This window comes from Panthera pardus, unplaced genomic scaffold (assembly GCF_024362965.1).
Source record: "Panthera pardus isolate Hobbes unplaced genomic scaffold, ASM2436296v1 HiC_scaffold_13, whole genome shotgun sequence".
NCBI classification, from domain to species: Eukaryota; Metazoa; Chordata; class Mammalia; order Carnivora; family Felidae; genus Panthera; species Panthera pardus.
Window position 1 is genome coordinate 137,154,008 of NW_026526688.1, and position 14,982 is coordinate 137,168,989.

Sequence of the window (14,982 nt, forward strand, 5' to 3'; positions counted from 1 at the left end):
TCTTAAAAATTCCCTGTCTTGACTCTACAACTTGCTTTTGAATTTGATGTGAAGGGACAACATAGAGATGGATTATTAGAGATGGATACATTTGTTAAAGCTTTATTTTAGGAGGAATTTGCAGAGACATTTCCAATTTGCATAGTTATCTTTAATTGATTAAAATCTGTATCTTTTTTTTTGTATCTGTGTAGCATAATACCATCAGAGTCTGCCAGTCGGCCCAGGAAGCCCTGTAATTGTACAAAATCGCTGTGTTTGAAATTGTAAGTCTTTTTGCTACTATTTCTTCATTGGATATAACTGAAAATACTTTTATTTTTTATTTTTATTTATTTTTATTTTTATTTTTATTTTTTTTAAATTTTTTTTTTTTTTCAATGTTTTTTATTTATTTTTGGGACAGAGAGAGACAGAGCATGAAAGGGGGAGGGGCAGAGAGAGAGGGAGACACAGAATCGGAAACAGGCTCCAGGCTCTGAGCCATCAGCCCAGAGCCCGACGCGGGGCTCGAACTCACGGACCGCGAGATCGTGACCTGGCTGAAGTCGGAGGCTTAACCGACTGCGCCACCCAGGCGCCCCTTTATTTTTTTTTTAATGTTTATTTATTTTTGAGACAGAGAGAGACAGAGCATGAATGGGGGAGGGGCAGAGAGAGAGGGAGACACAGAATCGGAAGCAGGCTCCAGGCTCTGAGCCATCAGCCCAGAGCCCGACGCGGGGCTCGAACTCACGAACTGTGAGATCGTGACCTGAGCTGAAGTCGGACGCTCAACTGACTGAGCCACCCAGACGCCCCCTGAAAATACTTTTAAAAGTAAATGGAGTTAAATAAAAATTCTTAACCAGTTTCATAAGTCCAAGTAATTTAAATAAACGTGCAAGTGAATGAGCACTTATGATGGTGTAAAAATACTGTTTCATACATTCAGAAGTTATTTTATAGTCTTTAACATAGATGAGGCACTGGAGTAGGAATTTAGGGACACAGCAGCATGAGACAGACATAGTCTCTTTTGTTAATAATAATAAATTTGATTATATTTATGACCTTTATATTTGGTCTCCTAAGTGAGGTGATACTCTGAGTAGCTTCAAAAATTGTTGGATGGGGGCACCTGGGTGGCTCAATGAGTTAAGCATCTGACTTCGGCTCAGGTCGTGATCATACAGTTCATGAGTTCGAACCCCACATCAGGCTCTCTGCTGTCAGCGTGGATTCTCTGTCTCCCTCTCTTTCTGCCCCTCCCCTGCTCGCACACACTCTCTCTCAAAAATAAAAAAATAAACATTTAAAAAGAATTTGTTGGATGATTAATTTGCATATTAGGTCTGAACCAATAGATCTGACATGAAACACTTAAGTGAAAAGCACTGGTCATGTAAGTGGTTTAAAATCCCAGGAAGCATAACTGTAGTTCAAGTAAGCAGATTGCACTACTGGAATATAGCTCATGTGTTTCCTTTTTAATAATTTTGAAATAACTTACTTTGGGTTCACATAAAATCACATAGCTGTTGTGTTGACAGCAGTTACTACTGGAACTAAGTTTCTAAACCAAAATTCTAGGAGCCAGTGACTTTAATTTTGAGGCTGATCAACGTGGTTGACAGTCAGTAAAAATAAACTCTGTAAGTAGGTGGCTCTGCATATATAATGCTTTTAATCAGATAATTTCTAGTTTTATGTATTTTAACAATGACTTTTCTGGGATGCCTGAGTGGCTCATTCGGTTAAATGTCCAACTCTTGATTTTTGACTCAGGACACAATCTCACAGTTCATGGGTTTGAGCCCTGTGTTGGGCTCTGTGCTGACAGCATGGAGCCTGCTTGGGATTTTTTTCCTCTCCCTCTCTCTCTCTGCCCCTGTCCCTACTCTTGCTTGCTCTCTTAAAATAAATAAACAATAAAAAAAAAAACAAACAATTACTTTTTTATGTGACTTGCACTGATTTTTGTATTCCAGATATTGTGATTGCTTTGCAAATGGTGAATTTTGCAACAACTGCAACTGTACTAATTGTTATAATAATTTGGAACATGAAAATGAAAGGCAAAAAGCAATAAAGGTGATTACTTTTTATTTTATTTGACTGACAGAAATTTCCAGTTTCACCTGATTTTTGTAGAACTTGGTTCCTTTACAATGAAAATTAGTTCCTTTTGCTGTATTTAATCTAATGTGATTGAGCTTCGGTTGATATTTGATCTGTTTTAATAGGCATGCCTTGACAGAAATCCAGAAGCTTTTAAACCTAAGATAGGGAAAGGAAAGGAGGGAGAATCAGATCGACGTCACAGCAAAGGATGTAATTGCAAACGATCAGGATGTCTTAAAAACTACTGTGAATGCTATGAGGTGAGATGCTGGTTGGGGAACATAATCTAACCATTTTTTTGAAAATAACTTTAGAAAGGGTATATTGTAAAAATTTACTTACAAATTGGGAAATTATTCTGCTATCGCAGTTTGAAAATATGCACAGTCGTTGCAAGGCCCCTAGTTTGAGGAAGACCTTCTGGCCTCCCAAGCAGGGCTTCAGAGGAACAATACCTTGGTCTTGTCATTATGGCTTTGGGACTCATTACCTGATTACCACTTCATAACTTCTTGATCATTATACCTGGAAGTGTGTAAATCAGAGCAACAATTTATTGATTTTTAGTAAAAATAACATCAGGGGGCGCCTGGGTGGCCCAGTCGGTTGGGCGTCTGACTTGAACTCAGGTCATGATCTCATGGTTCGTAAGTTCGAGCCCCGCATTGGGCTCTGTGCTGACAGCTCAGAGCCTGGAGCCTGCTTCGGGTTCTGTGTCTTCCTCTCTCTCAGCCCCTTCCCTGCTCTCTCTCTCTCTCTCTCTCTCTCTCTCTCTCTCAAAAATAAGTAAACATTAAAAAAAAAACTTTTTGGGGGTGCCTGAGTGGCTCAGTTGGTTGGGCGTCCAACTTCAGCTCAGGTCATGATCTCACGGTCCGGTCTGTGAGCTCGAGCCCCACGTTGGACTCTGTGCTGACAGCTCAGAGCCTGAAGCCTGCTTCAGATTGTGTCTCCCTCTTTCCCTGCACCTCCCTCACTCAAACTTTGTGTCTCTCTCTCTCTCTCTCAAAAATAAATAAACATTAAAAAAAAATAAATAAAAATTTTTTTAAATAACATCAAAGTGGATTGGAAACTAGCAGTTGTCTTTAATGGAAGAGTAGTGCTACCAACTGTCCCCCTGGGCTTTTGAAAATATATGTGGTTACAAAATAGTCTGCATTCCACGGGCAGTCCTGAAAGTGAAGATTTATCTTGCCCAACATGCCTATAGTGCCTTGTTGAAGAACAGTGCTCTTTGGAAAACTGAATTATGTTACGAAGTTTGCTTTCTGAGCATAAAAATAGGAAAGAAACATGAAATATTGCTGGTTGAGGTTATTGGTCATTGTGAAGTGATTGCATCCATTTTTGCTACTGACCATGATTAGTCAGGCATCTTTGACAGGTGCTATTTATTTTATTTTTAAATGCTATTTAAATCATCCCCTTCTTGCTATAGACGAAGTACTACATAACTACATAATAAACATTGTTTTTATTTTCAAAGCTTAAATAGAATAATCTATTCATGCCCAAGATGAACCCTGTGTTAGTGTATTTGCTTTTTTGGTGTACCTGAAACTCTTCACTGACAATCTTTGGAATTGAGTCATCCCTACAGTTAGCTGGCTCTTCTCATCTATTAGATTTTCATACTTTCAGATTTCATATTCAGAAGGATACCTTATTTTTTGTTTTGGCAGAAGCCCTGGCGTTGTACTTGGTAAAGCAATACCAAGGACGGCATTCTCCCCTCATAAGGTTGCTCTGCTTTAGGAGTGTGTGCCTGCCATTCAGTACCCCTTCCCATTCAAAATGTGTCACAGTAAAGATTATGTGTGCTGTATTCCCTATGTAATGAATTCGTAATTCACCTGTGTTAGAAGTCAAATACTCCTAAGAAGTATAGTAAGGTAACCTCTTGTTGGTCCTAAAGTCAAAATGAATGAAAATTGTGTATAATTAAGAGTATTTTGAAAGTGTCTTAAATAATGTTTTAGAGTCCAACAAGTCAGTTTTTTTATCCTTTTTTTATCCTGAATTTTTATTTGAATTAAAAAAAATTTTTTTAAGTTTATTCGTTTTTGAGAGACAGAGAGCAAGCAGGGGTGGGGCAGAGAGAGAGGGAGACACAGAATCTGAAGCAGGCTCCAGGCTTTGAGCTGTTAGCACAGAGCCCGACATGGGGCTTGAACTCACAGAATGTGAGATCAGACCTGAGCCAAAGTTGGATGCTCAACCAACTGAGCCACCCAGGTGCCTCTGGACTCCTTTATTTGAACACATGATGAAATAGGTGGCATCTGTTCATAAACCATGTCATACAAAATTTGTCATGGATATTTAAAAAATGTAAGAATAGCATATTCTTATTATCAAACCAAGTCCACAAAAAGAGACAAAATGGAAATTGATGTAAAGCTGGGTCAGAAGGGCAAAGAAGCCCTTCCATGCATATGGCATTGAACGGTCTGTACATGCTAGGCATATGATAAACATACAAGAACTAACAATTATATATTTATAGAGAGAGAATTTATAGAAATAGAAAAGCTGGTTGAAGTATACTAAAAGAGAGAAAGCTGCCCAGTTATAAAAATCCTTGACTTTCAGAACACACATAGTGTCTAATAACTAACTTGTCACTCTCAAAGACCAAGAAATGGAAGAACTGGAATGCACTAATCTAGGACTAGCAGTGGCTGATTCGCCCCTTGTGAATTGGTTGTGATATTGTCTGACAGTTTGTGTGTTCATTTGTTGGTCTTTTGAATTGAATTGGCTTTTTTTGGTCCAGTTAGTCTGCATCTGGATAACACATGCCTGTTCCTTTCACTCACCTTTCAAGGCTTGTTGAGTGGAGATGTGAGCGTCCACATTTTTTAAATGGCTGTGCCTTGTAACCTTTTTTCCTCTCCTTGTTTTTGACCACAAGGGAAGTTGAATCAGCAAAGCTAAACGGATACTCTGTCATTCTAATTTCTTCTTCCTGAGTTCCTGTTAGATTATTAGTACCTTTCTTACAGTTCTTCATACTTAATCCAAATTATCGTTATTGGTGTGTCTTTTTCACCCTTGATATCAGGGATTTTATCTCTTCATCATTAGATACTTATTAAGTGTAGCTTAACTCCATTAACCCAGAATGTATATCCATTTTGTTTCCTTGGTAAAGAGAATTTATTTGTGTATTGTAAGAAAGGAGCAGGGTTAAATGTGTTCGTCATAATACGATTTGTTTGTCTTGCTAGGTGCTGTAGAGAGAAAGGGCAGTTGGTATGTTTCTTTAAATTGACATGGGTTCACTGAAGAAACTGCATCCAACAAAAGATACTCAAATTTACTAGGCTTGGGAAATGTCAATGACGGAACAATGAGATCTCACTTCACCTCTTTCCCCCAGATTGCTAAATATTAAAAAGAAGTAGAATATACACTGTTGGAGGGAATGTGGGAAAGGCTTCTTTCATACATTGCTGATGAGATGTGAGGTGTTACAGCCTTTTGTAAAGACAGTCTGCCCACATCTATTAAAATACACATACCCTTTGGCCAGTGAGCCCAATTCTAGAAATGTAGCTCATAGAAATAAAAGCATATATATGTATATATATATATAAAATAATCTTTTATGCATTATTTGTAGTACTCAAGAACTGGTAACAAAATAAATGCCCAGCAACAGGCAAGTGAATGCCCAAATAAAAGGTGGCACATCTATACCAGAGATTAATACTCAGACATTAAATAGAATGAATTCAGCCTATGCTAGATGACTTGGGGGGAGGGATTCCATGAGGTGTAGTGTGAGAAACGGAAGATGCAGAAAGTGGGGCATATGATTTTGTAAAACAAACTAAAAAAAAGATGTGTATTTGTTAGTTAAGATAGGTATATGTACATAAGGGCTGTGTTTTTCATAAATATATATGTTTTACACATTTTTACATACAAGGACACACTGGTTTAATATGGACTATGGAAGGATTTGGGGACGCTGGAGAAGGGGATTCAGGGAGGGAGATTATGGAGATTATCCATAATAAAAATAGCATCTATGAAATTCCTTTCATGTGATAATTGTGTGTTTGCATGAGTGGGAAATGATCAACACGTTGAGGTGTATGGATTCCAGATAACTTATTTTTTTAATATTGTATCATTCATATTCTTTATAAAGAACACACGTTAATCATATCAGGAGGAAAACCTTTAGCGGGGGAAGAAATGATGTGGAAGCACTCAAAAACAAACACTGTGTAGCCGCTCTTGGACTTAAATATTTGACCTGTCCACGTGTACGTAGCCCATTGAGTGTCAGGAAGAGAGGTTTCCATTGTATCTTATGTCATTTGAGCAGTTAGTTCTGTTGTCTGTTGATTTGATTAGAGTCTACTTAAGAGTAATGCTTTTTGGGTTTGATTTGGAAGCTTTTCTTTTGTAAATCTTTTAGGCAAAAATAATGTGTTCCTCAATATGCAAATGTGTTGGCTGTAAGAATTTTGAAGAAAGCCCAGAACGAAAGACACTGATGCACTTGGCAGACGCAGCTGAAGTAAGGGTACAGCAACAGACGGCAGCGAAAACTAAGTTATCGTCTCAAATTTCGGACTTGCTTACTAGGCCAACGCCGGCTTTGAATAGTGGAGGAGGAAAGTAAGTCAGTATTTTAATGTCTTTTTATAGTATAACATCAGTATTATTTCTGGTAAAGTTTCTTCTTTTTGGACAAGGCTAAGTTCATGCTTTGCCTTGTTGCAAACCTCTTTTTGCATTGTCTTTCTATCTCTCGTTACTTGTAAAGGATTTTGAAGGTAATAGGAAAACCACTGTGAGATATAGTACACACTTCTAAAATGCTTTGTGCTTAATTCGATTTCTCTCCACTAAGATGAGGTAGTGATGTAATTTGACAAATCCCTAAGAAAACTGAATTTTTACACCTGTTCCTGGTAGTAGTATCATCCACACTTTTGCACATCCTTACCTTCTGTTGCCTTTTCCGTGCCCATGTAGCACTTTTCCCCATCCTACTGGGGCACCTTGTTTCACTGGACTGCTAAACTCTGGAGTAGGAAAGCTCGAGCTTTAAAGTTCGGCCGAGCTGAGTTTAAATACTGTGTGTGCTACGCAGTAGTTTGTGAATTCGACAAGCACTCCGCCTCTCTAGGTCTCGGTTCTCTTGTCCTTCCCATCATCCTTACCAAGTGGCCACAAAGAATAAAGCATCGCTGTCCCAGTGTTTGGCAGGGTCCAATGCCGCACAGCTTGCTGGTGTGGATTTGTATCAGAGGGTTTAGTAGAGGTTAGCTTGCAGAATTATTAAATGCAGTGAGCCTTCCAGATGGTATATTATGTAAAATGCCTAAGTTGAAATAGGCTCCAATGCTTACAGAAATGCTTCTTTTTATACAAAATATTTCAGATAGCAATTCTGAAGAACTATTATACAGTGTTACTAACTATACAATATTAACGTTATTGTAATAGTATAATATTTTCTAATTTAAAGAGTTTTGCATTTTAAAGATTTTTATACAACTGTACAGCAGCCCAAACCCTCAATTACTCTCTTGTCACAGTAGGTCTGAATTTCAGACTTCATTTGTTTTGCAGTTTCCTTCTGTCAGTGTCGTTGGTAACATTAGTGTCGTGGTTACGTTAGGTTGCCTGATTGGTCTCTGAAGGCTTTAAGACGTGGCTACATATAGCAAGCCTCAGGATGGATTGCTCTTATTTAATACTTAATAGTTGAGGTCTTTATGAATGAAACTCCATGTAGAGAACAGCATTTGGTTTCCCCACTGTTTTGTTTGTCATGATGGAAAAATGCAAAATTTTGGTGTGCTTTTTGTTTTGTGAACAATATATGGGACTCTGGGAAAGTACTTTATTGTTAGTGTTGTCCAGGAGATACTGCTTGCAGTGCTCAATTTTATTCATTCATTGAACAAATATTCATGGAGTGTTTCTATGTGTCAGGCAGTGTTCTAGGCTGTGAAGAAACAGCAATAAATAAAACAAAGACTGCACTCTGAAAACTAATTCACGAATTAGGAGTACTTTGTTATAGAATTATCCAATTGACATATAGAGTTAACATCTTTTAGTTAACCAGATAACCTTGTGTAGGTAATAAGACATGTATTTTATGTAAAATTATATTTTCTTATATGCAATAATAAAACAGGTCTAACTTTTTAAAGCTCTTTGGGCTGTGCTTGTGCTCACTGCACAAATTGTAATGTTCAGTGTGTTGGTGAGTCATGAACATGTTAACAGATATTCATGTGAAGTAATGTCATCCACTTTTGTTGTTATTCAACACCATCATCGTCTCTCTTTCTCTCTCAAAAAATCATTTCAGATTGCCATTTACATTTGTAACTAAGGAAGTAGCGGAAGCCACATGTAATTGCCTTCTTGCCCAGGCAGAGCAGGCAGACAAGAAGGGAAAATCAAAGGCAGCAGCCGAACGGATGATACTGGAGGAATTCGGACGATGTTTGATGAGCGTCATCAATTCTGCAGGCAAAGCAAAAAGTGACCCTTGTGCCATGAATTGCTAACTCTTGCACAAAAGACTGATAAATGGAACTGTACAGAAAATTGAAGGTCCAGGGACACTTGATTTTCTGGAAGATAATTTAACAATGATTGTACTGTTAATTCAGTCCTTGTGTGACCTGAAGTTATAATATTGAAAGAAGAAATTTTAAATGAGGAAATTAGTACATTTTAAATCTTAGTTAAATCTGTTTATGCCCCTTCTAAATTGGGTTTTTCTTTATTGTATTATATAGATTTTAATTTGCATGGGTTTCTTAAGAATTAGATGTTCTATCCATCTGATGCTATTGACAAAGGACATTTATAAATTAATATAATTTATAATGTATGGCGTTGTAGGACTTTGTTCCAGTAGAAAAAGCCAGAGAACCATTGGTATTACCCAGTCATTCTTTGGCACTAGACCTAAGCAGATAGAATGTCTACATAAACAAATTCTTATGAAACATATTCAAATGACATTTTTGTGTTTAGAAAAGCACTACCTTTTTAAGAAAAAAACTTTTTAGCACAGATTCTGGAATAATATCGTGTTGTCACTTTGGGAATGTCAGAAGGGGAAGTAATCCATAGGCATACTTTTAAAATTAAGAAGTTGTTTTTTAAGAAAAACTGTTAAGGGACAGGCAGTAGTTCTTGATAGGCAAGGTGTTTCTCTAAGAAAGAGTGACTAAGAAATGCTCTGGGATGTTTCCATTTTCTTTGAAGGAGGTGCTGTGTATTTGAAATGATATTAATAAATTGTCAAAGTGATTACTGGGTACTATTAAAAGTGAGAGGTGCATATGAATAGAACTTATTATGTAGTGATAATACAGAAACTTACATAATCATCAGGTATAAAATTTGACTTGGATGGAGAAATAAAGAACATTGAAGCTCTAATAAATGAATTGAGGGAAAGACTTTTCATCTATACAATTCTCTTTATAGACTTTTGAACTAAGAGGTCTCAATCCAGTGTAGGAGTCTTACTTGATTTACTGAAAGGGCCTCCTAACAAAGCTTTCAAAATTATAGTGGGACTTCTTTTTATAAGGGAAGCTTAAAATGGCATTATTTTTAGCCAGTGATTTGATAAGCTGAAGGTATGAGTGTTTTCTTATTATTACTAAAATAACCTAAATCATTTTCACAAATTCAAAATTCAAGAGCTTTATGAATTTAAGAGCCTGTAAGAGGACTCTGGATTTTATGACAAGAAAAACCATGTTGGAATTCAGGCATTTTGTTAGGTACCTTAATCCTCAGTAATTATTAGTATATGATTATTACATTTCCTACAAGGAATCTATAGTTGTATGTATTAAGTGTGTATATATGTTCATATGAACATGCAAGATATAGGCAATAGAAATTAAGTAATCCAAAAGAAGATTCCGTTATTCATTGAAGTATCTTCCTTTTGAAATTTGGATTTATAAAATTATAGTGCAGTAACTTTAAATGTAGATAGTGCAAACATTCTTAGCACCTCAATCTAGTATGTTTAATTAAAATTTGTATAAATGTAAATTAGTGTAAGAGGATAAAATATCTAATCAAGTTATTTTTCAAAAGATTACAATACCTTTTTGGTCTAAACCTAAACTTTGTTCATTTTGTACATACTCTGTGTTTAATTCTAATTGCACCTTTGTGATGTGTATTTATATACAGTGTGCAGAAAATGTTTGTGAAATTTGGATTACAATTGTAGATTATGTATGACGGCATTGCTTGAGAATGTTTTGCTTGTAAAAACTTGAAGGTGCAATCAAATGCTACTAGTTTTTCTGATTTTCAAGAAGCTATCTAAAGTATTAAGACTTTCCTTCCTGTGTAGTACTTACTAAGCAACTTTTTGTATTTAGGCATTTGCATCAAATTGCTGAACAAGATTAATATCCACATTAATTCAACAATTTTAAAAGACTATTTGGGGAGGGTTGGGTATATAATTTTTTTAGCTCTATTTACATCCCAAAGTAGAAAGATTAAATTTATATTTACTAGAGCTATTCAAAGAATACACTTTTCTATATTGTAAAAACAGGACAGCAAAGTAAATCATACAGAAAATAAACATTTATACTATTCTGTAAAAAAAAAAAAAAGTTTGTTTTTTTCTTTAAGAACACCCACTTTTAACCATTTAATGTACCAGAAAAGAAACTTAAAATATCTGATTTTAAGTAAATTTGACATTACTTCTGAAAGCACACAAATAATAAGTATAATTTTGCCCAATTATCATTAACCCAAAATTGCTTTGAAATTAAAATAGGCCTTTTTTCCACTGTGTAAAGGCAGAAACTCAGTCTACTCTTTCCTTTCTTTTTTGATGTTTTTCTTTCTTTTTTAATGTTTGGTGTTTTTATGGTGAGCACTTTTCTCAGTTTCCTTTTCTTTCAAGAACAAAAAGCAACCTGTAGGTCTTATCTGGGAAACAAAACCTTAATGTTGCAGGTAATAAAACAAGCAGAGCAGCGACTTTAGGGAGAGACTACTGCTTTAGCTTCCCAGTTCTTGGATTCAGACAACTAACATATTCTAAATCTTATGTCAAATGTGAATAAAAAAAATCTTTAGAAAAGTTTTCCACTTTTATTGTTCTGTAACAAACAGCTAAGAGAATACTTGTTATGTAAATGCAGCTTCAAATTAGGATCTCTACCATCATGTTGCATCCTTTTTCAGCATTTTCTGTAGAAATTCCGTAGCAGCAACCCAAAGGAGAAGGAAGCCAATCAGCTATAGAAAGAAAGCCTTTGCTATTGGAGTTATTTTCTACTGTGTCAATTACTTAAGGCTGTGTGTGTCTGTGTGTGTGTGTGTTTCCTTAATGCAGATTTTGTCATTATCTATAGACCAAACGTGAGGTTTTCATGATCCAAATGACTTTATAAAATGAAAGGTATAAGGGCTTTTTTTTTAATTATAATTTTTAAATAGTTTTATGAAAGCATTTAAGGCATTTTTTTTTTTTTCTCAAAAGCATTAAGAAAATATATTCAGGGTAATATTTACTATAAGGCCAGAGACATTTAACTCCCTGATTATATTATCAAATGAAGTCTAGCAATAGATAAAAAGAATGCATCATGACCAGGTTGGGTTTATCTCCGGAATAAAAAGTTGACAACATTCAAAAATAATCAATGTAACTCACTGCATGGATATAAAAAAGAAGTAAAACTGTATGATCGTAAAAGTTGCAGAGAACCTTTTGAATATACTAAAAACTACTGAACTTTAAAAGGGTTAATATTACAATATGTATATTAGAGCTCAAATATTTTTCCAAAAAAGTTAAAAGGTACAGAAAAATTATGACAAAATTCAAGACCCACTTATGAGTGAAATGTGCGCACACACACACACACACACACTCTTCAGCACACCAGGAAGAGAAAGGATTCTCAACCTGAAAAGACCATTTACTAAAAAGCCTACAGATAATATATGAATGGTGAAGACTGTTTCCCCTGCTAGACTAGGAACAAGGCACTCCTACATTGTATTGGAGGTCACTGTATAGTAAGCAGGGGAGCACAGATAGGAAATAAGACAGTATCTACTGGTCAATGTGACTGCCTATATACAAAAGTCAGTAATCTTTAAAGAAAAAAAGCTAGAAAAAGTTGAGTTTAAGCAAAGTCAATATGTAAAATTGTATTTTTACATAGTAGCAACGAACATTTAGAAACAAATTTTTACAATTAGCATAGCACCACAAAATGTGAAATGTAACAGATATATACAAGATCTGTAGGTGAAGTGTAGAAAACATTGATAAAATCAGAGAAGACCTTAAAAAAGGAGAGATCTACCATGTTCGTGAATTGGAACATTCGATTCTATGAAGATATCACTTCTCTCCAAATTGATCTTTAGATTTCCCAAAGCTCCAGCCAAAATCCCAGCAGGAATCTTTGTAAAAAATCAACAAGCTGATTAAACAATATATAGAGAAAGGTACAATTAGAACAGCCAAACATTTCTTTTTTTTTAATTTTTTTTTTGGTCAACGTTTTTTTAATTTATTTTTGGGACAGAGACAGAGCATGAACGGGGGAGGGGCAGAGAGAGGGAGACACAGAATCGGAAACAGGCTCCAGGCTCCGAGCCATCAGCCCAGAGCCCGACGCGGGGCTCGAACTCACGGACCGCGAGATCGTGACCTGGCTGAAGTCGGACGCTTAACCGACTGCGCCACCCAGGCGCCCCCAAACATTTCTGAATAACGAACAAAGGTGAAACTCCTACTTGACTTCAAGGCTCATATAAGGCTCATCAGGTCACTGTGGTACTGGTGAAATGTTAGACCAATGGATCAATGGAACAGAACAGAGCCCAGAAGTAGACCCATATATATGTGGTCAATTTCTTACAAAGGCTCAAAGGTAATTCAGGGAACAATAATCTTTTTAACAAACACTGCTGGGATATCCATATGTAAAATATGAATCTCAACTTCTACCAAAGACCAGAATGAACTGAAAATGGATCATAACCTAAAAATGAAAACCCTAAAGCGACCAAATACCTAGAAGATAACATGAGAAGAAAAATCTGTGGCTTTGGGTTAGGCAACGTTTTCTTAGATATGAAATTAAGAAGTATCCCTAGAAGATAAAAACTGATAAAATGCATTTTTCAAAATTAATGTCTGCTCTTCAAAACACAATAAGAAAAGCCACAGACTGGCAGAAAATATTTGCAAAACACATTAGATAATGCACTTCTATCCAGAATATATAATTAACACTCAACAAAAAAAAACAACCTTCCAAAAGAGGGGCAAAAGACTTCAACAGACCTTTCACCTAAGATTATGTGGATGGCAAATAATCCTATGAAAAGATGCTCAGCATCATTAGCCATTAGGAAAATGGAAATGAAAGCCACAGTGAAATATTACTGCACACCTATTAGAATGGCTAATTCAAAACTAAACCCTGGCCATACCAAGTACTGGGAAGAAAGGAGAGGAACTGGAAGTTTCATACATTTCCTGATTGGAATGCAGAGTGGTGAAGTTATTTCACAAAAAGAGTTCTGGCAGTTTGTCATAAAGCATAATATATACTTACTATGTTACCCATTGGATGGATACAACACATTTTTATTTATCCATCAGTTGGACATTTAGGTTTTTTCACTTTGTAGCTATAATAATATGAAATTTGTGTACAATTTTTTACATGGACATGTTTTTATTTCTCTTGGGTATATTATATATATGCCTGTCAGTAGAACTGCTAGGTGATATGGTAACTCTGTTCAACCTTTTGAAGAGCTGCCAAGCTGTTTTCCAAAGCATCTGCATTCCCACCAACAGTGTAAGAGGGTTTCAATTTCTCCACATTCTTGTCAACACTTGCTATTAACTTTCTTACTATAACCATCCTAGTGGGTGTAAAGTGATACCTCAGTGTGGTTTTGATTTGCATTTCCCAGATGGTTTATGATGTTGGGCACATATTCATGTTTTTATAGGCCATTTGTATTATCTCCTCTGAAGAGTGTCTATTTACATTCTTTACCCATTTTTCAAACTGGGTTATTTGTCCTTCATTATTGAGTTATAGGAGTTCTTTGTATATCCTAGATACAAGTCCTTTATCAGATGTGTGAGTAGTAAAAATTTTCTCCCATTCTGTGGGTTGTCTCTTGACAGTGTCCTCCGAAGTAAAAGTTTTTTTGTAGTTTTTTTGGTGAAGTCCAATTTATATTTTGTTGTTCATGTTTTTGGTGTCATGTTTAAGAAACTATTGCCTAATCTAAGTCTCCAAGATTTGCTCTCTTTTCTTCTAAGAGTTTTACATTTTTACCTATTACATTTAGGTCTTTGACCCATTTAGAGTTAATACTTTTGCATGTGGATATCCAGTTGTTCCTGCTCTATGTGTTGAAATGTAGGAAGGATAAATTTCTAAAGAGAATGTTTTTCTCTGACGAAAAAAGGACAAAGGTGCTAAGTGGAAATTATAAAGTAAATTACCCTCATCAAATATGAATAATTTATTTTAAAAATTCGCCATAAAGCATATCATGTTAAGTAAACTTGGTATCATACTTGAAATACTTTCACTAAGGCAAGAGCAATTAACTGTTAAAGGCAGTGAAGGAGAGGTGCCTGGGTGGTTCAGTCAGTTAAGGGTCGGACTTCAGCTCAGGTCACGATCTTACAGTTCATGGGTTCAGGCCCTGCGTCGGGCTCTGTGCTGACAGCTCAGAGCCTGGAGCCTACTTTGGATTCTGTGTCTCCCTCCCTCTCTCTGCCCCTCCCTGCTCACACTCTGTCTCTCAAAAATGAATAAAAACGTTAAAAAAATTTTAAAA

General features: G+C 36.0%; 1 protein-coding gene across 6 annotated transcripts in view; it reads left to right on the forward strand.

Annotated features, from left to right (window-relative positions):
* LIN54 (lin-54 DREAM MuvB core complex component) overlaps window positions 1-11,781 on the forward strand; it is a 69,254-nt gene extending 57,473 nt beyond the window's left edge. For 5 of the 6 annotated variants that reach the window (XM_019465739.2, XM_019465773.2, XM_019465748.2 and 2 more), the window contains 5 exons: window positions 195-266; window positions 1,971-2,073; window positions 2,226-2,363; window positions 6,539-6,741; window positions 8,453-11,233. In XM_019465739.2, coding sequence (XP_019321284.1) covers window positions 195-266; window positions 1,971-2,073; window positions 2,226-2,363; window positions 6,539-6,741; window positions 8,453-8,654 — 718 coding nt within the window. In that variant the 3' untranslated portion in view covers window positions 8,655-11,233. Of the gene's footprint in view, window positions 1-194; window positions 267-1,970; window positions 2,074-2,225; window positions 2,364-6,538; window positions 6,742-8,452 lie in introns of all 6 variants that reach the window. The other variant, XM_019465756.2, reaches the window with a different exon arrangement.
* The last annotated feature ends 3,201 nt before the right edge of the window (window positions 11,782-14,982 follow it).